The following is a 23,946-nucleotide window of genomic DNA, read 5'->3' as shown; positions in this document are numbered from 1 at the left end:
TCTATTTTCAAGGAAAATCATGCTGCATCTGAAGCAGAAATAAAAGAAGCAACAGACACAGATGTTCAGTTTATACATATTAATGTCAAGTATCCTATTACACTAATGAATGCATTTTAAAATACTTTTCTTTAGACCTATGGAATTTCAAAACAAGGTCTAGCTTATCATAATAACTTCCATTTCTTTTATCTTCTACTAATGTATTTTAAGAACATTAAAGAAGATTCTTGGACACATATCAAGGTAAAAAAATTTAACTTGCATGCCTACTTCTCTTTCCTGAAAGAGATACAAAGTAAAATCCTTAACCTCTTGTGGTCAGAGAGCCAGTGGACATATAATGGAATAAACAACCCCAAACTCTTCTTCTCGTCATGTTTTTATGGCCAGTTGCAGCTAGAATTTAGAGCTTCTTTAGACTTCAGTAATTCCTGTGGCTTCTTATTTTCATCTTGTGTTTTAATAGCCATCATTGGGAGGAAAAAAGACCAGGATGCCTTCCCCTCCCCACTAATGAAAGCAAATAAGGGAGCTTTCCAACTAATCCTGCAGTACTAATATTACTTCAATGAGAGAACACCATGACCAAGGATCATACATAATTATAAAATCATCAGTGAACTGTATAAATTCCTTAATCAGCCGTCCACAAAATGCTGGCAACTTTCTAACATACATGGACTGAAATATATATATGATATTAAATGTTACATTTTCAAAGAACGGGTATTTACCTTTGTTGCAAGATGTGACACTGAAGATGAAACTTCATCTTGAAGAAACTGGTCTTTATTCTCAAAAGAAGGATAAAGATAAAAAAGGCCCATAGTCAGTTTTGGTTTGACAATTAGCACTGACACATTTTAGACTACCCACAAATGCTTTTATTCTATTTGGCACATCATAAAAAGAAAATTGACAAAAGATGATTACAACACAAAACTAAGAGAATACCACTACTAAAATACAAATCTACACTTAGAATTATGAAAAATAAAACCTTACAGAACCAAAACCCCATACCACAAAGGGAGAAACACACTCGCATCATAAAAAATTTAGTCCAATTAGTTTGATTTTTATCTTAATGGTAGTATCTTAATTTTTTGGATCTGCACTGAGTTTCTAAATACTGTACTAGATGATGGTTTATGCATTGTCTGTGGCCTGGGGGGAGAGGAATGTCCCAGGATTTTTTCCTCCTTCATATTAAAAAGCCCTACATTTCCTTAACTCAAAGAAACACTTTCCTTCACATTTCTTTCGCCTCCATGCAGAATTGTAGATTTCAGAAGAAAACTAGAGTGCTAAATGCCTGTGAAGGCTATTCAGTAGGGAAGCATTTCTGTCCATCTCTGAATTAAACTGCTATGTTAATATTGTCAGGCCTTCCTGTTACTGTCAGTGCTCTCTTCAAGACATGGCAAGTAAGATCAGTGCTGGGAGTACTTTAGAGGTCAAAGATAAAGGAAGTGGGACACAGAATTCAGGAAATCCGCAATTTTCAATTTCTTCACTCTGCATTTCAATGAGAAAAATATTACCTTTTTTTTTCTCTACATATGACTACAAATACAAACAATCCCAAGTACAAAGCCAGAACATATGACTACATATGACCAAAAATATTTAACCCCAGTTTCAGGAAAAAACAGAATTAAAACAGAAAAGTGCAAAGTGTCTTTGAAATAGCAGTTTCCGAAAATCTCCAGTATTCACTGTGGTCCATATATTGATTATGTCAGCCACTTACTGTTTTAAAAATCAAATTTAACAACTCCTTCCTTTTCAACTAAAGTAAATGCTAAGGAGTTGATATGCACTCCACACACACATATCCCAAGACACCTAAGACACTCATCCTGGCTCCTATGCATTGTCAAAGGCCTCCTCCACTTTGCTAACAGCATCAGAAATAGGTGAGAAAACCAGCACAAAAGTGTTATTTCTAGTCATGTGGGGACCCAAATGTATCAGCTTCATTTTGACAGACCAGCTTCAAATCCCATGCTTTTTTTCTAATATATATATATATATATATATTTACTTATTTACATATCTTTATATATATTTATTTACATACTAATGTTTCCACCTACATTTCAGGCAATGTTTTATGTTATACAAGGGACAAGGATAGAGCATTTCTAGAATAGAGTAGGAAGACCATTGCTCAATACTTCAATAGTATTTGTATGTTGGAACAGAGTGAGCTGTAGATAGCCAGATTTACTGGCTGGGGTAGAACACAAAGTCAGGAACTCATATTATCATTCAAAATGAGACTATTGCTTCCTGTGGATTGCAACAAGTTATTTAACTTCCGAATTCAGTTAGCTGCCTAACACAGGAGGATTGTAGATAGGATACCAAAACCATTAAGATTTGTGTAGTTCTCTCAAATTAAATTCAATCGCTTCAACTGCTTTTTTATACCTCTACTTTTAAGAGAAACATTGACCATGTTTTAAATGAAAACAGCTCACACATACTATTCAGAAGTCTCCCTCTTTCCCCTTAACACTCTCAGCTCTCCAACTTTTGGATGAGGTTGCAAACTTAACACGATGGAGTCTCTGCTAGGACATGGTAGGAGCTAGAGGATACATCACCTGTTCTATCCAAATTTTTCCCAGGAACAAAAAGAAATCAACAAGAACTAGGAAAGCTCCAAGGGGAAATATGGTAAGAGAAGAAATTCTCAGACATCCAGAGCTGGCAGAACTATTAGTTTCAACAACCAACAATACTACCTCCAGAACAAACAAGACACTGTTAGTGTCTTGAAAGAAATAACACCTCTCATTTTAATTCTTCCAGCTCTTCAAGTATCTTAGGAAGGAAAATAAAATTATGAAAGTGCATAGAGATATCATGTTCCAGAAGAGAGAAAATACAGAGTGTGAAGGCATAGAGCCTCTAGCAAGGCTGAGCACAAGGAAGCAAGGGTGCAAGGCATTTTCACAGTGAAAGCTTTTAGGGGAGAACCAGGAGATGCAAAGAGCACCCTATAGGGCTAGGGAGTCAGTCAGCATAATAGAATGAGAATACCACTGTCAACAAAAGACATAATTAACAGCAAATAGTAGACAAAAAGGGGTACTGATTTGCCTCTTTCAAAAAGGGATAACTAAGACTGTGTTTCTGTATTAACACAGTGTTACTACTCATAGTAGTGGTACTCATACAAAGTGGTACCACCTAAGGAATGAGAGACATGGTTGCAGCAACAATACTCATGCAACCCTGATGCATGATGAGGCTGATGGCAAGTGGACAACACAAAGTTTAAAGAGATGAAAGACAAAGATTGAAATACATTAAACCCTCAAGAAAAACTGGTGAGAATCCAATCCCTAAAATACATGTTTTGGGACAGAAGACCAATAAAGTATTCATAGTATCCTTTTAAATGCATTGCTGAAGAAAAAGGAGACTTGTATAACAGCAGAGTGCTTGTGATGTCCATCATGTGGACAGAGTGCTTGTGCTTGTGATGTCCATCCCTTGCTTTGCTCAAAAGCAGCCTGTAGGTTTGAATTCAGTCATCTCCAACAGACTAGATGTGAAAATGTTTTGTGGAAAATCCATCCTTAAGGAAAGCAGAGAGAAGCAGACCAATGTCACACAGCAAGAACAGAGTGGGAGAGGAGGAGGTATAAAGGTTCAAAGCCAGCCATGGCCCACATGGCATGGAGGGACCTGTGCACCCTGCAGGAGGGATGGGCTTTGTATTAAAAAAAAAAAAATACAGAGGAAAAGAGCAGAGGGAGGGAGGGGACCTGTGCCACCACTGAGAAGAACCCAGGAGGAAAGATGAGACATCACTACAACCCATCTTCTCTTGTTGCCCACAGAATAATTTGTATTTTTAAGGGATGCACATTATCACACCTTTCACCTGATACAAATTCCCTGCTTTTGTTACCATTCTGAGATGAGGAAGCCTATTATTTGGTTCATCAATTTTCTTTAGAGGACAATCTACTATACAGCTATGTGTCAATAAAGCTCATCTTCACTCTTTGTCATGCTGCATAACACATAGTATGCTGAACACTTATAAATTATTTCAGTATGTTTAAGTCTGGTTGGTTTACACGTATGACAATTCATTGCTTTACTTCAATGTAAAAGAAAAACCTGGGCTACATTATAGTATTTAGATATTTCTAGGTGAAAATGCCAACACTAGTGGGAAATGCTGATCAGCAGCTTGAATAGCCCTCCAGTTCTGGCAGGGGAAGGTTGGTATGCACAGAGTGTTTTCATAAGGAAACAAGTGCCCTTTTGTTGGACATACTGCAAACCAGAAGGTACTCAAGGGACTAATTCAACTAGCACACAAACCTTTTTGTACAGAGATCAAAATTGTAATCTGCTTCCCTCAGCTTCCTTTGTGGTAAAGTAATTAATTAGTCTCTTTAGATCATTCACTTTCATAATTCAGGCCAAGATGAAGAATGGTGAACATCAAAGAGTTAAGGGAAATAATAACATCATTTCGTCCTGCATGCCCTTCTTGTGCTCTAGTAAGTAAAATGATATATTATTGATTTTCTCTGCCCATTTGGGGGAGTTTCCTATCATGCACACATACACACACATTAGCTGTGCAAACAGGAGTAAACAAGCTATTGTTAAAAGAATAGGTCCTTTTGGAACCAATTCTCACCCTTCTACTGACTTATTGCATCCCCTCTGCCTATCATCACATCTCATCAAGGACTGGGTGGAATATAAAGTCTAGGTAGTCATGCCTGTAAGTGCCAATGGGATTATGTACCACAAAGGTACCATTTAAGTAGAAAAAAAAAAAAATCCCAAAACAAACAGCACCTGAAGAGATACACTCCAGGGAAGAATTTAACATAATTTCCAGTACTCCACAAACCCTACTAAATAGTTTAGTGATAGGAGAGGGGAAGGGTTAAAAAAAATTTTTAAAAATCATTCAGGAAATCACAAACCTGAAAGTCAACCTCTGAAGTTGGAAAGATTCCCAAAACACTGATTACAAACCAAACAGTAGAACAACTACATATACACAGTCTGACCAGAAACAACACAGATTGGGAAGAGGAGATCACATAGCCAAATCACCATCTTAAAATACAGCTAACAAAAGAAAATATTTCCTTGGGTTTGAGAAGGATTTTAATATAATGTGAAATGAAATAAACAAGACTAAAGCTGATTATTAATGCAAAAGCCACTCTGCTTATCTAAGTTTAGAACTGAATCAAAACCAACACAAAATACACTCAAACATTGAGTAAGAAGAAAATTATCAGTAGAAGATCAGTGGCATTTGGCCTCATTTTTTTTGCTGCACCTGTAATATACACCTGGAAAAATTCAATGCATGGATATATGCTTTCTGAGTTAGGAAATTGATGCAACAGTGATCAAATGTAAATGGCCACTGAAACAACTCTACTAGTTTCAGTATTCCTTTAACACAGCTGAAAAACAAAGCTGAACTGTACCTGAACACCCACACAAAACTGAACATGCCTTAAAGGAAAAACAAGGCTTTCCATTTTAACAAATAAAGGCTGCATTACTCAGTCACGCATCACTTTCTTCTTGGACATGAGGCTATGTGTTCAGCAGAACAAGTCCAGTGCTGGACTGTGAACTGCCTCTGCTCCTTTCTGGCAGAGATATCCTAGACTGAGATCAAGATAATGTGATCAGCCCCGTCCATATTTCATCTACTGCTAGATCTCAATCTTCCATTTGTATGTCCCTACAGCAATGAGTGAATCAAACCAGCCATCTGGGCAGATGGTGTTAATTGAAAATTTCCTTTTAATGTCACCAATGAAAAGTATTAACCTAGGCATTTCTAAACTCTTGCTTAAGAGTAATTTGGTATTTTACACTCATTTATTCTCTTCTACAAACATTACTTTTCCACACCAGATTGCTCCCTACACTTAGAAAACCATCTTTATTATGACAATAAACTATGTAAATAGTGACAGTGACTCCTATGCTGCAAGTTTCCTCTGCCAGTCTTCAGCAAACCTGAAAATACCTCTGTTGATAAAAAAAAAAAAGTCAAATATAAGTGTGTTGAAGAATATACTTTAATTTTGGCATATAGTTTGTAGACAACACTAATTTGGAAACATGCTTTTAAAATGTAGGTCTTCAGATCATTTTCAAAAGAACTTATTTCACTCCACTAACTTTAAAAAGTCTGGGTGACTACTTCAGGTACAGAAGAAAACCCATCCAACATATTTAAAAATTCTTCCATCTTCTAGGCTCCAGTCTCTCATAACTGCCTACTATTCACCAGACCAACTGTGAGGTGAAAACATAGGGAAACTGGTTTTCATCTTTCAAATAATTTTAATTTATTCAGTATTCATAATAAAGATGATGCTCTTTTCTTTAGCATCCACAGCTATTAAGAACATGCTTAGCATTTTCAAACTCTGTTTCATTCAACCACTTCAGTTATTGTTTCACATTCCATTACATTTTAAAACAGAATATCTAAATTATTTCCATATTTTTACTGTCAATTGATATAAATGGCCAAGTGTACCAGAGAAGATTAATTTCAGAATGTAAGTATTTACACAAGAATACTTCTGTAGTTCTGAATTTTATTGGCATTACAAAGAGAAACATTGGAACACCAGGTTCCTATGCTCTGTTTTTACATCAATACACAAGGTTACTCTATTAAGTGTTCACATTACTGTGTATCTCTGTAGGAACAGGTTACAGTACATCTTATTCAGACTTCGCTTCTCTGAAATATTTTTGGAAGAATATTAAAGATTAATCACCTTAAAATATTTTAAAAGTTCATATGCCATTAAGAATTTAATTTTACCTAATTTATAATATTTCAAATATCCTTCATGAAATGGAAACAGCTGTACTAAGATCAAAAAACCATCAGTGTCAAAGCTGAAGCAAATAAGGTCAGATAATAAATTTTAATTCAATTTCAACTATTCCAGTGAAGTTTTCAATTTTGATGAAATTTCCAGCTGAAAATCTGTCAGTTATTTTTAACAACTTAGCCATAGCAGAAATTAATATTTGCTGTTTCCTTATCCAGAAAACAAACCAATAGATGCTAATTCAAAAGACAGTAGCTGACATACAATTCTTATTCAGACATGGAATTTGCCATTAAACTACATGTCTCCAGTAAAGGTCTTGGATGAATAATGGCCATATTTTCCTAGTACAGTTTCTGCAATACGGGCTGAATGCATCATTTTTTGTCACAGTGTTCAGCAGCACATGTACAGCTTCCTTTTGATGTGTGCCTTTTGTCACATGTTCAGCGTGATATTTTCCTGGAGCTGCTCACAGAGAACCAGCAGCAAAACTTGTTGGAAATGTACCTCTGATGATGACAGAGCTGAAAAAAAGTTAACCTAGTAAAGTGTTCAGCAACTTCTAGTAACTCCCCTTATGTTATGGATGTCCTCACACAGTCTGGCAAATAGTTTCTATAAAAGTGAGGAAAACATTATAAACCTACTTTAACAGTAAAGGATTAGAATGATTCATTCATTCTCAAAACCATTTACATTGTACTTTGTATATTTATGGTAGGAAGTCCAGCAGTGGCAGGAGAGTATGGTTCCAGAAACCTCCCAAAACCCCAAGAAGACACAACAAATAACTTAGGGAAAGCAGATCTCAGCAAAGCTGTGGAGGAGGAGATGCTGGTGGGCCTGTGGATCAGTGGGAGCGGATAATTCTGTGTTAGGCTGGAGGGGAGGGGAGCAGACACGGCTGCTGCTGGCAAAGCCAGGCAATCAGAGCCAGTAAAGCAGAACAGGCTCAGGGAAGATACAAGTGATAGAAGTGACAAATGGGGGAGAGGAAGGGGATCCACCAAGGAAAACCTTGAAAGTGAGGACAGAGATTTAAATGCAAATTTCCTGAAACAAAGGGAGGCCAGCTGAAGAAATGGAATCTGAAGGGTGAGGATGACTTAACTTTATGCCATAAGCAACAACACTAATATCAGCAATGGAATTTACAGGAACCAAGGGATGGGAAACCACAGCATAGGTATTAGAAGCTGCAGAGGAAGTAATCACCATCAGTATGGGAAGTCAGGGTCTGCACAAGAATTTCAACTGTCTAGACAGCAAGAAAAAATAATAATTGAAAAAAAAAAACAGAGAGAGAGAGAGAGAAAGCAGACTTGACCTGGAGTTGATGGAGGAAACAACAGTGACGTCTAGGACACAAATTCTCTTTCACATAATAGATAAAAACTACCAACAACTTGCTGGTTAGAGCAAGAAAGAAAAAATGGCTGAAAGAAAAAAATATATAGTGATGGTGTCTGTAATAGGAGACCAATCAGACAATATGTGCTTTGTGGACTTCTAAGAGTCAGAATAAACCAACAGAGAGGGGTTGAGAGGTGAGAAACAGATCTGATCCCAATCAACTGTGTAAAAAATGACAGTATAAATTAAAAAGTGAAGCACCTCAAAAATGAAAAGGATTTAAAACTTAGAAAGCCAAAAGCCCCAAAGACAGTGCCAGCTCTGTAGAGCTCCAGAAAGACTGTGAGAAAGAAACAGGACCTGCTCAAGGAGCTGCTGAAAGATTGTATGTGACAAGAAGGAGGAAAAGCAAGAAAGGCAGGCCAAGGAAGGCTCGGGAAAGTCTTCGCTGACAGTACCACAATCTATTGTTCAAGGATGATGACAGAATACAGGTGATGGATTTTAGCCAGGAAAATGCCACTGAAATGTCACAAGAACCACTCCAATGAAGAGGAAAAAAACCAGGCTAGCAGAGAGGAGAAGGTATGATGGGATTTTTAGAGTACTGAAGGCAAAGCCTGAGACACACAGAAATGGCTAGAAAGTGAAGGAAAGGCATTAGCTGGATTAATATTTTCTACTTTATTTTTTTTAATTAAAAAATACCCTTTATTCAATGTATTAGTAAAACTTAAGAAAAGCTGCTCAGCTCCCACCCATTTCTGCAGGGCTTGTCTGAGTTCAACTCATTCCAAGATGAAAGCCAGTATTAAAATTGTACCAGACACTTAAACATCTTCATTAAAAGAGATAACTAAAATTCTGTATAGCCAACCTTCAAACAACCTGAGCAAGTCTAAACAAAATTCAGCATAAAACATGTTTTTGCACATATTCTCTTTGAACATAACAAAAAATACAACTGGGGAGAACAGATCAAGGCTAGGGTTCTGAAATATTTTTACATGAAAGACAGAGCTTCATTAGATAATATAGGTCAGCCTGACACCCATCCCCTCCCCTAATATATAGATGTATTTTAACGTGGATCCATTTTACGTCAGAGCTACACGCACTATTGACACAGCATTGACATTTCTGAGAACTGATTAGATGGTAGGATTGCATCAAGAAGAACTTAGCACAACTGCCAAAACAGTGCCTTCCAGAAATCAAAAGCCAGCAGTTCTCCCTGTCCAAAAAAACAACTACAGTTTGAAACATAATGACTATATTCCAAACTGAATGCAAGTTTGGCATGCACTGCTGTACATTTCTAGCATATTTTTAGAGAGACACACACAAAACACATTAATTTCATCTCATGTGTGTGTACTATTTATGCATGTTGAGTTATCTTCATGTATAAATTATCACTTAAGTGAATAAAGCACCTTCATTGCGTAAGTTAAAAATATTTATGCTTCAAAGCATAAATGAAAATTAACTTCTCAGATACAGTCTAAAACTGTCTGGTCTAAACAAACCTCACAATAATCCACACATTTATTTACACAAGTACTGTTTCAAAATTTACTTGTCCTTCTTATCTCAGGAAACACCTTACTATTTTAAATAAGTGTTAACAATTCAAAGTACTTGAATGTATGTAGAAACTTTTGCTAAAAAGTGGCCAGAGGCTCACAGTTCCCTCCCTTGAATTTTCATGTTCTAAAATTTGTTTTTGTTCTCCCCTGGAACAAAATCAAACCATTCTGTATACCACAAAAACAGAACTGTCAAAACTTTTTTTTAGATCAAACTAGGCTTTTCTATTTAAAAACTATGAATGTCTACAATTTCAAATGTCTGCTTAAGCCCAAATCAGGCTTCCATATCTAAATAGGATGATGAAAATTTCTCTGGAGTAACAAAGGGGTTTTTTGTGTTGGGCTTTTTTTTAACTTATAGTAGACTAATTCTTTGTTGCTCTCTGCTACTGCAATGTCGTAATTATCAGGTTGCACAGTGAGAATTCCTTCACTCTTTCTCAGCTTTGAAGAAACAATACACAGCACCAACATTTCATTACACTGGAATACTTCCAATGTGGTTTGGTTTAATGACATAGATGTGACTACCAATTTCTTGCCTTTGAAGTAAAAAGTTTCAGCCTTATTCATAGCATGAATGGTAAAATCTTAAGGATTTTCTTTCCAATTGCTTATTAAAAATGAAAATAAAGACAAAATATGGTTATTGGGAAAACAACATATCATAAATCAAAGTCAAAACACAACTAGTCTGGTTCATCTCCTCTTTTACCAAATGATGTATCAGAAAAGGAAATTAAATCTAACAGTCAGCTTCTGCATGAGATCTAAAGCTGGGCTTCCTAATTTACTAAAAAGCACTCACACTAATTATCTAGATTTTGGCTCTAACAATAAAAAATCAGGGACGTCCTGGATTCTTCTCATCTCGATGAGGTAATCCTTCATTCACAGCAGGCTGTACCACCATAACAACACTTACACACGTACTGAGGCATCCCCTGCACAGCTAAGGCACACAAGAACTGCCCCCATAGCTCCTCCAAGCTCTCATGGTGCTGCTGTCCTCCAGAGCCAGAGGGTTGGCTCTGGAGAGACACAGACACAGCTCAGCATGCAGCAGCAGAGAGCGCAGATCATTACCAAATCCCTCTACACATTACTGGATTTCACTCCCTTACAATCATATTATTGAGAGAAAAAAACAGGATCTGATGAAACATTAAGAATTTCAAATACTAAAAGCAAGGAACATGAACCAGGTCAGCTACAACAAGCTGAACAAGTGCATTTGGCTCCCTTGACACCTGTCCCAGCCATGGTTTAGATACATTGTACCCATGGCTGACCTAAAAGCTGCCCTGATCAGGAGAATTACTATGTCAGTCAAGTGGTCAGAGCTTTCTATACAGTCTGCTCTTCCTTAAAATGTACATAAACTCTAAAATTACTACTGCTAAATATTTTGGGCAGGGTGTTGCATTCCTTTGAAAATATTTTGATTTTAACGGGCAAAATAACTAATAGCTTATAATCTTGACTCCAGTCTCTGTGCCAAGCTACACTACAGTTGTGCTAACCTTACTGAATCCTTTGTCTTCAAGAATATTTCATTTAGTGACTTAGAATAATTTATTTTTTTTCCTGCCACCCCTCAACACTATAATCAGTATCCCAGTTCCACTGGGAGTTGAAAAGGAATTTTCTAAAAATTCATGAAAATGCAAACCTTTTGCACAAGAAACCATTGTCATCACCATTAGAACTTGAGACTTCAACTAATGGAACAGAGACCCAGGACAGTAAAAGACAATTAGACTGGAAAAAATAAAATAAACAAACTCCAGCCTCTGCTGCTAAAGTAGAGGGCTGAGAGAATTGTCTAGACAGAAGTCTGAAGAATCCTCTCCTGACTGGGAAGCTACTGTCAGGAGCCTCAAAGGGGGCTTGGATCATTAGTGGTGGAGAAGAGGAGCAGTGAAGAGTCAGTGGGATTTACTGGAGCGCTTTGGTGACCTTTGGTGTTCGAGGAGGGTTTCAGGAGGTGAGCAGGTCTGCGAGGGCTATGATGGTCCAAGACAGTAGCTTAGCAGAAACTGTGGGACCTTACAAGCCCCTGAGGATAGGAACTGCAGGAGGCAGAGGTTAGATGTTGTATGAGGGGCTGGGGGAGATACTTCAGGTCACCTCAAACCCCACAATCCCCCTCACTCCACTGAAGGGGGTCTCCAAATGAATGTCCATTCTTCTGCAGGAGGAGATCCTAGTTATCCATATGACTCTCCACAGCTGCTGCCAAAGAAGTAGCAAGGGCTATGGCTCTACTGTTCACTGTGCAGGGGCAAGGGCAAGGCAAGGCTAAACTGGCGGCTGTGGCTGCTGGAAGATGGAGAGAGTAACTGCTGTGACTGGGAGAGGCTGCTCTTCAGCAGTTGCCACACGTGTTGACAGCTCACAGCGCCTGTCAACCAGAAACTCAAGGTGAGGATAATTTATCCAGACACACTCAAACTCTTTCCGAAAGATAGGCAAGATAAACATGGGGTAGAAAGCTGGGAAGGCTTTAGTACCTTCTTTTGAAAAGAAACCTCACTGTTTTGCAACCCCGGGCAACTGCTTACTTCAGAACCTCTCATTCAATATCTAAAGTAACTCTGTAGCAACAGAAGATCAGCAGTAAGCTGTACTGGGCAGCATAACAGGCTTCTGAGATGGATGGATACCTAATTGCTACCAAGTTTTTGAAAGCAAGTCAACAAACATTCTTTTTAGTTGTTTTCCCCGATACTCAACTGATACCCTTCCCTTCAGGTTATATTTGTTGAGAAAGTCACTGCTGGTATTTAATTTAACATTTAACAACAAAAGCTTTCAAACAAGATTGCAGTGATTTAAAGACAGTGAACTACCATTAGTGAAACCAAAGAAAAAAGCAATCCTGCCAAAAGATCGGGGTTCTACACAAACGCGCAAATAAAGTTATGTTCCTAAACATCCTTGTTTAATGTATTGCGCTTAACAGATGGGTTGCGGTGCCTCTGCCTAGGGTTGGGAGAGAAAGTACCCTGCGGTAGGAAGCCACTGGAATGAAGGACAGCAAGTCCCAGAAACGCCAGAGGCCGGCTGCTGGAAGGAAACAGGGTTGGATAGGCCAGTCAGCACCCCAAAAACCGGGTGACAGGCGCACGATCCGCTCAAACACTCCCAGCTCCGACCAGGGCCAGCCTCCCGGCACACCAGGGTGGGAAAAGTGATTACTCATGCCGCCGGAGAGCGGGGCAGCGGGAGCGGGGCCGAGCCTCACGACCCCTCCGAACCGGGACCGGGCTCCGCGCTCCTACCTGGGGGGCCGCGAAGGCGGCGGCGGGCGGCGGCCCGCGGGGCCGCGTCTCCTCCTCCTCGGGCGAGTCGTCCAGCAGAACTTTGCTGCTCTTGTTGAGCTTCCACATGGCGGGCGCGGGGCGGCCCCGCTGCGAGCCGGCAGCGAGCGGGCCGAGGCGGGAGCGGGCGCTGCTCCGCAGCCCCGGCCGGGGCGGCTGCGCTCGGCAGGGCTGTCACCCCGCCGGGGGCTCCCGGCCGGCAGCGAGGGAGGGAGGGAGGGAGGAGCTGCCTGGCGGCGCCGGGAGCCCGCCCCCCGCCGCCGCCTCGCCCACCGGCCTGCGGATGGAGCCGGGGTGCGGACGGGCGGCCCGCGGCGGCGGCGGGGCGGGCCGGGCCGGGCAGGGCCGGGAGCCGCCGCCCCCGCCGCTCCTCACCTGCCGCCGCTCCCCGCCGGAGCCGCCGCCGCCCGCGGCCGCCGCGCCGCCGCCGCTGCCGCTGCCATGTTTGCGGGGCGGGGGCACGGGCAGGGGGACGGCCCGGCATCGCCGCGGCAACAGCACCGGGCCCGCCGGCGGCACCCCCGGCTCGCCCCGCAACCACGGGGCACGGGACGGGGTCCCGGGATTAAGGAGCCGCCGAGCGCCGGCCGATGCTGCGGAGGGCGCGGATGGTGCTGCCCGGCCGCCGGCGGCAGCGGGATGGCTGTGAGGGGAACGCGGGGCGCTCGGAGCTGAAGCCGGACCTGTCCGGGCAGCGGGAGTAGCGGCACCCGCAGAGCGCCACAGATGGCCCGACAACTCTGCAAATGGTCCTGGCCCAGCGCCGTGTACCCTGCCCGTGTGCCTGCCAGTTTATCCACCCGTGTGCCTGCCAGTGCACCCACCCGTGTGCCTGCCACTGTACTCACCACCATACCCACCCGTGTGCCTGCCAGTGCACCCAGCTGTGCACCCACCCGTGTGCCACTGTGGCCATCAGTGTGCCTGCCAGTGCACCCAGCCGTGCAGCCCGGGTGTCTGTGACGAAGGACAGGCTGCACCGCCAGCCCCCCAGCCTGGACCACAGGCTGCTCCCTGTGGCCCACAGAGCCCTACGGCCAGGGTGGAAAAGCCTGGTGCATCCAGCTGGAGTCCAGTGAGTGCCAGGAGCTCCCAGTTTGATGGGTGAATGATCCAGATTTAATGCCCTGTGAACCAGCTGGTATTTTCATTGATTCTTTGTTTTCAGACAGATTTGCTAGGATATTTTCCATTAAAATCCCTACTCCTTTATCCATTATTTTGATCTATGAATTAGGCTCAGATGTCCAAAGAACTGGAAAACCACTCTAAAAGTACCATTTTTGGTTGTTCTCTTGCTTAATGCTGCTATGATTTCACCAGTGAAAGGCTGTAACACTCAAGGATCCCTCCTGACAGACTTGCAGGCCTTGCTGTGACTGCCTGATCCCTTGGGGCTGAGCAGGAGCAGTCAGGGAGCAGCAGGGCTTTGCTGAGGGTTTTTTGGCTGCAATGTGCTCCTACCTGTTTGACTGGAAAAAGGCTCACCCCGGGCAGGAACAGCAGCTCCTGCAGGGCTGCCTGCTGCCTTCAGCTCCCATCAGTGGCAGAAGGACACCCACCAATTCAAGATTTTCACATCAATGAGAAAAGGACTTTTTCTGTCATAAAATGTCCTGTGGAAGCTAACCTCAGAGGCATCATAGTTTTAACTATAAATTCTCTTTTGTACTGATCCAGGATCTCTGTAATGACTTAGGAATGCTGTGTAGCTAACTATAATTTGTAGCTGACTCCACAAAAGATACATTCACTTTCACTTGGACCTGTAACCGCAGCATTTACACCAGTGCAGTGTTAACTCTCTGTCTTTGAAATGAACTTCACAAAATTATATCAATGAGCATAAAGCAAGTGAACAAGTGTTTGAAGGACTCTAAAAGCCTTTAGTTTTGCAATAAGTGTTCAAACAAAGTCTTCTTTATCTCATTTTCAATCCCCTCTCTTGTGAGACTAAAAGCTACTAAAAAGTGAAGCACAGAATTTCCTTTCACATCTTGCTTGCATTAATATTAACTGAATCTCAAGAGGGTAGGAGACAAAACACATTCTCCATTATTAAAGACAGATCAGGCTTAGCATGGATTTCCTCTAGAAGGCCAAGTCAATTTATAACTAGTTCTTTAACCTCTCCTTCAAATTTATAAACAAAAGTATTTCTAAGTTATATTGGCAAATGTTTGTGTAACTCTAAGTAGAAAACAACCATTTTATTTTATTTGAATTTTGTATTTAGACCTTGAAATGATCAAGTAAGTTGTCACCATGTGACCCTACTATTTTAATCCAATGCCTTCCTTATGCTATTTTTCTTATTGCTGCCTGAAACACCAGCTCTACCATTGGGCTTAAATCATGGAAATACTCATGATTCTGCTCAGTTTTAGTCTCACTAAGAAATTCACACAGCATTCCCAAAACACAGAAAATTAACTACATGCCTTTGGTCTTCATTTTTTATTAATTTTAACTTTTTTTACCCTTAGGTTTTCTTCTAAGATCTTGAACTTCAGTGTGAAAACTTGGCTTTACTTTGGTCGCTGAAAATCAATCCAGTTGACTTTAGAGAGGTGAGAATTCAGTTCACATTTTCTATTTATCTTCAAGACCCCAGGGCACGTCTGAGTGTTATCTCATATTCTTCTGAGAAGAATATTATTTTCTGCTGATCTGTTTTACAGATTTGGGCTTACAAATTTATTATTTCCTTTTAAAATTAATTATATACAACTAATAAAATTTGTTTTTCCAGACTAAGAAGCTGACATCTGCCAACTGGATGTGGCTACAGTGAAAAAGAATACAAAACACTTAAATACAAAATTTCTTCCTCTAAGAAACTATATTATCATGTGTCCCTAAGTTGTATTCAGGGGAAAGCTGTGAAATCCTGTGTTAGAAACTTCTTGCATGGTGTTTAAAATGCTGTGAACATCTTCATAAATATCATAAGAAAAATTGATGATTTGTCTTCTGAACTCTGATCCTGACTCCCTTAAGGGAGCACAGATTTGGGGGAAAAAAGTGAGAGAAGTAACAGAAAATGCAGCCTTTGTCTCTGACTCCCAAGGAGTACTGAGCTGTTTTGAAAGCAAAGCCAGACAACATGGTTTTAGCAGCCACTTCATGACCTGGCAAAACATTATGCTGCTGAAAAATATGTTTCTCCTTTCCTCTTTTACTCCAGGCTCTGACCCAGGAGAGAAAAGGATGGAGTTCTTTTGCTGGCCTAAACCAGGCTCTCAGGAGACAGAGAGCAAAAATGAGAAAAGTGAAGAGCAGTAAGGAGGTGATCCCCTGTATCATCCCACGTAACTCCATGACACTTAGTGGCTTTAGCATTCTTCAGTGACTCCAGGCTGCAGGACCTTTGCCAACCTTGCTGTGGCTGCATGAGCACGACTGCAGTGCTGCTGTTCCAAGCAAGACACAAGAACAGCCCCATGTTGTGCTAGAGATGACACATCCAGCACTGCTGCCACCACTGCCAACCTTCTCTGCTGCCCTTGGTGCTCAGACCTTAGCCAGGCTGTTGGAGACCATGCTAGAAGGATGAGATCTGCACTTCACAGCCACGTTAGGCACACACCACAAGCATTAGGGAGACATCCCTCTCCCCCTGCAGGGACCCATTGTTAGCCATTTCATGGTAAAAACTGTCTTTATAGCACTGTGCCAGAATACAGCACAGGCACTGCAGTATCTGTATATCCACTCCTAGATTCCTACCCCCACGTGTTTTCCACCTTCTGGACACTGATAGTGCCAGAGTACCAGTCTGGAATTTATCTCATGAAAGTTTAAATGTCTAGATGTCATATCTCTGTTATTCACCCTTTCTAACTTGTGGATAGCAGCACTGTGTTGTTTTGCCTTTTTCATCTTGGTTTTCTAGAGTGTTTACTCTGGACATCTACCTACAACTGCATCTAAGTTCACAAAAATAAGCAGTACCAGGGCTATCTATATCTTTTGAACTGCAGAAAGGGAGGAAGATTCAGCAACTACTAATACCAGAGCTCAGGGCAAAACTCTCTTCTTCCTGTTTTCCCCCATGCTTCCTAGCAGTTCCCTAGCCAGCTTCAAGCTAAAACATATGTGTTATGTATGAGAAAATACATATTGTGTGATACAATAGAGTTTTTAGGAATATGATTTCTGGATGACTACAGTACATGAGTTCTGCAAGTCATCACGAAGTCCAAGCTCACTCAAATGCAATACTTACATTTCACTTATATATACATAGGTGTGTAAGTCACATTTATTACATAAAAGCAGTTCTAGACAATTTGAAAAATGTTGCATTCTACTCTTTTGAGATTTTAGTATAATTCTTATTTAAAACAGAACATAAATATTGCTGGTTTAGGAGCCAGAAAACACCCCAAGATGGTCTAACCTTCCTTTCTGAACCCTCAAGGTTTACCAATAGAAAGGTGAGATCCAACCCCAACGAGGGAAAGGAAATATTCTGTTTCTAGCCAAACTCCATTCTCATTGATAGCAAACCCACTTTGATTTGAAATACTGACATGTATAGCAAAGCTGTTTGTGGTTTGGCATGTTAAGTTAGTGAATGTAGGTCTTTGTCCAAAGAAAATGGGTAAGAGAGAAAAGCAAAATATTTTTGGAAAATAGAGTTATTTTAAAAATTGACAGCTGTTTGAATCAACTGTAAGTCAGTTCAAGAAATACCAAGAGTCCTGGAGGAAGCAGATTATTGTGTGCAAATGCATGCTAAATTAATTTATACTTTGTCATTACGATTTATTATAGAGATTTTGTCCCCAGGGATGACATAGCAAAAATAGAAAAAGGCCAGAACTGATGACAAAGACACTCATACATGGAAAAATACTGTTATGAAGATAGATGAACACTGTGCTTTAAACCAGAAGGAAATGGAAAAAATGTGCAGAGAAAAAGACTGGAAAGGTGGATGGAACTAATAGAATTGTTTCTTCTCATCAGATATAAACAAGGAAGCATCCATTTAGACAAAAGATAATGCATTTATAACTGAAAAAGGAAATAGATGTTTTTCAACAGTGTAATTGCACACTGCAAATTCATTTCCGAAGAATGCCATTGAAGTTGTATTCAAGAAACAGGAACTTCATGAGGAGAACAAGAGCATCAGGTAGCACAAGTAAACCCAAAGAAGCAAATAGGATTAGGCTCAGATTTCAAGTGTTATGCTAATTTTCAGTAGATTTTAATAAAATGAAAATATATTCCATTATTTTCCACTGCAGGATTTCTTGCTGCAATGTGCATCAAATTGGCAGTGACCTCTATGGGAAATAGAATATTATATAAAGCACACCACTACCTAACCTCTCTGATCTTACAGCCCTTTTCTTTTTTACAAGTCTTTTCAAAAATTTTTCCTTGACAAATAAAAGTTAAAATAAAATTACCTGAAACAGTGCTGTTCTCTGCAATATCTACACTGGATAGAAGTGCACTCAGAAGATTTCAAGTACTAAGATTTCATTGTCTGCAGGAAACAATTCCAAAGTAGGTGAAATTCTCTATTCTTTGAGGGATGCTGTATTTTATATTATGCCTATCACAAACTTTTTCAAGAAATTTAGTGCAGTTAAAACTTTTAATTACCAAAATCTAATGAAAATGAACAATTTGGAGATTAACTTTTGAATATTTAAGCCACAGAGTATGTAGTTCAACTCATGAGAATACTCTGATGAGTTTGCCCAGACTGACTTGAGAAGAGTAAATGTAATCAAACATGCATCATCTTCTAGACTACTCAGTGATCTGTTTTGCAGGGAGTTAAACCTAATGAAACCTCCCCAGCATTTTATTTAAGTCAACAGTAAAACTTGGATTGCAGGTTCAGGCCTTCTCTGCCTGGTGAACTGGCGATCTCGGCCTGAGATATTTTCATGGATACACCAGCACTCCAAACAGGCAAAAGTCTCCAAGTAGGGCCTTTGTTTTGTAGCTCCACAATTTTCTGAAGGAAACAAGGTGTGCTGGGAGGAAAAGGGGATTGTTTCTCCCCACACAGCAATCTACCAGAGCAGTAGCTCTGACCCCGAGTGACATGACTGGACTGCAGGAGTCTGCCAGGCTATAGCAGACATGGCCTCAGTTTTCTCTGGAGATCCAACTCTTACCTGTAGTTTTGATCCAAATTTACAGCACAAGGACACTGAAGAGCTCAAGGCTCACCTCCAAGTTCTCTTCTTGCTCAGAGCATTGTGAAGCCAGTAGTCACAAAAAAAAAATCTCCAAAAAGATGGACAGCAGAAAGAGATTAGCAAAGAAAAATATGGTAGAAAATTCCAGTTCAGTGCTTATTCTGCTGGTTAACATCAACAGTGGGAAGATAACAAAGGAAACTACTCAGTGTGAAGGGGGAATCTCAAGGCACCGGAATATGACTCTCCTGGGACCAATTATTCCTCAAGTATTTCTCAGTGACACAGTGAGCACATAAGCTCTCACTAGACCCAGAAGAAAGGAGCAAAATTTTTTAAATTAAGTCCTGTTTAAACCACGTTAGCTGTCTTTCTCCCTCTTAGAGCCAGGTGCTAGCCCAACCATAACCAACCCTTCAAGCCCTTTGTGCAGAAGGGGCTAGAGGAAAAAAAGAAATACGAGAACGAGAAGTGATTCCAGAGGACAAAAAAAGATTAAAAGGAAAATGTGTGAGTGTGTCAGACTCAAAAGTGGATTGATGGGCACTGGAGGAGGGCAGCCCCCAACAACATCAGTCACTCCTGGAATGTGTCCAGGGAAGCCATGGTTGCTGCCCACCAGTGCTCTCTTTGTCAGCATGAGGAGATGAGGGACTGGAAGCAGATGATGCAGCTGGCAGGGTACCCTCATTGAGTTTGTGTCATGGTGGCATGAAAGGCCACTTTGGCTGTAACCAGGAGCAGACTGATGAATAGGTCTTGTGTTTACTGCCCATTGTGTTATAAACATCTCAAGTGGTCATTAATGAAAATGTGTTGGAAGAATAAATACTCTTTAATCTAGGCAGAAATGAAATACTGTTCTGCAGTGAGCAAGCCTGCTTTTTTATATGTCATGTATGATTTAAGACAGAATTTTGTTTATTTGTAACTTCTATTCTTCCCTGACATTTAAAATGTTCTTTATTTGTTGTACTAATAATGGGCTTCAGATGTGAGAAAACAAATTACATACTTCTTTTGTACTGCAACTTCAGTGCAATGATCTGAAAGTACTCACATATTAGTGAATTAATCCTGACAACATATTAGTAAAAAAAAATTCTTCATAGCTGAAAACTCCGGCTTACCTTCTTTTTGCCTCTTTTTCAAAGTTTGCTGTTACTGGAATAAAACAACAAATCATGATTAATAATAAAGCACTATGTATGCTTGAAGCCAAAATACACAGATTTTCCAGCAAGCACTGTCAGATCTTTTACTAAACAAGCAGCAACATCCTGACTTCACGTTCTTGCTGTTTATCCACTGGCCCATTTTCTTTGCCAGTTCCACATCTACACTAACAAGCACTGTTGCAGAGCTGTCACCAAGTAGTCATGGATTGTGTACCTACAAATACATTTTTTTAAGTGATCAAAACCTCAAAATATTCTCATCTGAGTGATACAACCTTCCCAAAGCCACAGAAGCTTTTATCAAGCCTACAGAATAGTAAGAACATAGATATTGCCTCATTTATATATTTCTTAACAATTTTCCAGTTCCACAATGCCCTGTTCCCTCAAAGCAATTGTCCCACTGTGGTTTTGTTTTCTATTGCTTTGCATTGATCAATGTAATACGAAAACTTCACATCCGAAAAAGACTTTTTATTTTCTCCACTGCTAGCACAAATCACAGGCAGGCAGTCCTTGCCTTACATGCTTTGGGAAGACACCTAAATACTATGTTTCTGTCTGCAGAGAAAAAATGTGAATATCCTCATGCTGGAGAGAAGGGAAGGTGTAAGGCTGTTCATGTAGCAATAGCCAGGTTTGTGAGGAATACAGAAGAGATGCAAACCAGAGAATGAGAAGCAATATTGCTAAAAGACAAACATCCTTCTGAAACAGTAAGGGGATATTTGTTTCAGTATGGCTGAACCAGGCCAAAAGTCCATTTGCCCCAGCATCCTGTCTCTAACAATGATGTTTAAGAAAAGAAACAAGGCGTGGAGCAAGTCCAGTGTGGTACTTCCCATGGCATGTCCTGCCAGCATCAGCTTCCTGTTCTAGAGACTATATCAGCATTTTTGGTTTTAAAAAGCCTGATAAACTTCTATTCCACGAGTTTTCACTATGGATTCAACTTTTCTCCATAAAATGTATTTCCTTTTCTTTTTTTTTTTTCTTTTAAAATGTAATGAGGAAGAAAACCACATAGAAAACTTTGCTTTTATGCAGGAGAAGTTAAGAATGGTACTAGCGTGATGGGAAACATTATGTGGATCACCTGGTCATATTCCTATCAGTGGAACAGAGCCATCCACTGCAAAAAGTCCCCCTGTATGTCACTGCAGGACAGCTCTGTGCCCACCTGAGCAGCCCCTTTGTTTCCATCCATCTCTGCCCACAGCCAGGGTGCCCAGCACTCAGGTGTGCTTTTGCCCAAGCACAGACCTTCAGGGGATAATGGAATTTACAGTAATTTAACTTTCTCTTGCTGGCAAGGGATAAAGGTCAAGTCCAAACAGCCCATTAAGCATCTCAAGTGTTATTGTTATTATATGATACAGACACATAATCTCCTGCCCTTTTAAACGTTTGGCAATCTATAATCTGTGACTATGAGGATGTCAGTGGAGTCCAGAGTCTGAGAAATGTACTTGGTTCCCCTATTGTAAGGAAATATACAATTATTGTTTCTATTGTAAGGAAATATGCAATTATATATTGTATATACAATTATATATAGTATAGAGGCATACTATGGATAATGCAATCAAAGGCACTGAGAAAATTAAAAGGTGGAATGGCATTGGAAAAAGTATAAATACTAGCTAAGCAACAAAACTGTCCCAAATGCCTAACAGATGGAGTTAGAGTTATGGCTCATGAAATTATGACCATGTATTTTCTACAGAATACTGTAGAAAAAAAATTATTATTAATGAAATTTGAAAATTTAAAATAATATAAATGCAAGGTATTGTCATCTCAACAAAACTGCACATGAATCTCTTATTCAGAACAAAAAAAAATTTGCAGTTAAGAATTTTGCTTACTGTACTTTGGAAGTCTTTAAAATATGGATTAAATTATATTTACTCTTTACATATATAGTTTTACTGTTGATTTGACCTTGATTTCGGATTGTTTACTTTGCTTCTGATATATGCAAAATTAAAGTAAAGGCGCTTTAATTCTGCAGCTGTGTCCACAGAGGATTAAAGGCAGTTTTACTAATACACTTCCAAGTCACACCTGTAGGTGGTTCAGATCATTTTCCTGAGTGCTTCTGTATAATCAAGGCTGGTGTGACATGCTAATATGGGAGAGTGCTGTAGTCCTGGATAATGAGAGTCAGGAAGAGAGCTATAAATATTTCTACAAAAGTTATTACTCAGTTTTGATTATTAATTAGTTTTCTAATAAAGTATGCAGGAGTCAGTGGCATTTGCCTAAATTTCCCTGGAGTATTTGCCATTCCTAGTAATTTTATTTAGCATGAAAAAAAAAGAGTTCCCATGGACAGGCTAATGATGCAAGATGGAATTGTGTTTTTCTTTCTATGCTTAGACCAAGTGGCTGAAACCTTGACCTCATTGATGTCATTGATAAAGTTTTCCCTGACTTTAGCAGAGGTGTATTTTAATTCAAAATAACTTCATACAGAAGGGAGAGGAAAAAACCTGCGTATGTGCAGTGTAGAAATATCAATGCAATCTAAAGAGGAATTTTATCAGATTAGTTCTTGGTTTCTCGTTTATGCCTTTGAGATCAGTATTAAAAAGAGATTTTGTTCTCCAGTTAAATCTCACAAGAGAAGGATTCACTTCAGTTGGTTCAAAACCTAGTTAAAGGAGTGATTTTTTTTCATATCTCTTTCCTCTTGATCATAGCAGTACCTAACCTGAAAGGAGACCTTGGGCTAGACCCATTTCTTCTGACAGGCATTTATATAAAATGTTACTGAACAATTATTTGAAATAAAGGGCATAAAAAAATCTTGTGGGTGTTGGAACAGGGTCTTAAATTCTCTTTTGGTATTATTTATCTGATTGTGCAGATTATTTAAATGTAGACAACCTGTTTACAGAAATTTAGAAAACAGTTACATGGCTGAGCCTTTTCAGTTTTAGTAGAACTGTGGAATCATGAAGGTTTTCTTATCTCTAATCTCAGCCTCAGTGACAATAGTTTTCTTATCATTTGGCTATTCCAAAAGCAAGGTAGGAGCATGAAAAGCCAGTGTGGATCCCCCAAGAAACTGGCAGCTTGCTACTTTACAATTTCCTTCATGTATCCCCAGTGAGATGTAATTCTACAATAATCTAGATCTTCCACCTTTTTTACAGCACCTAAAATTTTAGATCCAAATAAAATTTTCCCCAGGTGTTCACTAAGAACACACTCAGTTTTACTTAACAGAAAGGTCTACTGTAGAGCAAGTACAGGTGAGAGTTACTTTCTGAAAGCTTCCATTGCTTTTTGTGTGTTATGCTTAGTGTAGGCCAGGTACCAGAGACTATGTCCCTTATGTTTGGCAGTAAGGGAATATAAAGTTTGCTTTAGCCACAAGGGGCTTATGCCAATATAGGAATTCAGTTTAAGCTAAAGCTGGAGAGATCTATACTGGCTGAGAATTTGCT

General features: G+C 40.0%; 1 protein-coding gene and 1 long non-coding RNA gene across 5 annotated transcripts in view; one reads left to right on the top strand and one right to left on the bottom strand.

Moving 5' to 3' along the window:
* The window catches only part of TDRP (testis development related protein), a 28,100-nt gene extending 14,450 nt beyond the window's left edge, over positions 1-13,650 (bottom strand). Inside the window, exons 1-2 of one of the 4 annotated variants that reach the window (XM_077175012.1) lie at positions 13,105-13,650; positions 738-790 (exon numbers count right to left, since the gene is read on the bottom strand). In XM_077175012.1, the coding sequence (XP_077031127.1) occupies positions 738-790; positions 13,105-13,627 (576 nt within the window). In that variant the 5' untranslated portion in view covers positions 13,628-13,650. Of the gene's footprint in view, positions 1-737; positions 798-9,673; positions 12,225-13,104 lie in introns of those variants that run through there. The other 3 variants (XM_054630441.2, XM_077175013.1, XM_077175014.1) reach the window with 3 other exon arrangements.
* On the top strand, positions 13,495-18,565 carry LOC143693531 (uncharacterized). The gene is made up of 3 exons (XR_013181290.1): positions 13,495-13,892; positions 15,630-15,713; positions 16,331-18,565. It is a non-coding gene; the product is annotated as an uncharacterized LOC143693531 (long non-coding RNA).
* The last annotated feature ends 5,381 nt before the right edge of the window (positions 18,566-23,946 follow it).

Source organism: Agelaius phoeniceus, chromosome 3 (assembly GCF_051311805.1).
Source record: "Agelaius phoeniceus isolate bAgePho1 chromosome 3, bAgePho1.hap1, whole genome shotgun sequence".
NCBI lineage: Eukaryota > Metazoa > Chordata > Aves > Passeriformes > Icteridae > Agelaius > Agelaius phoeniceus.
Note: the sequence above shows the minus strand (reverse complement) of the source record. Positions and strands in the feature narration are given on the sequence as shown.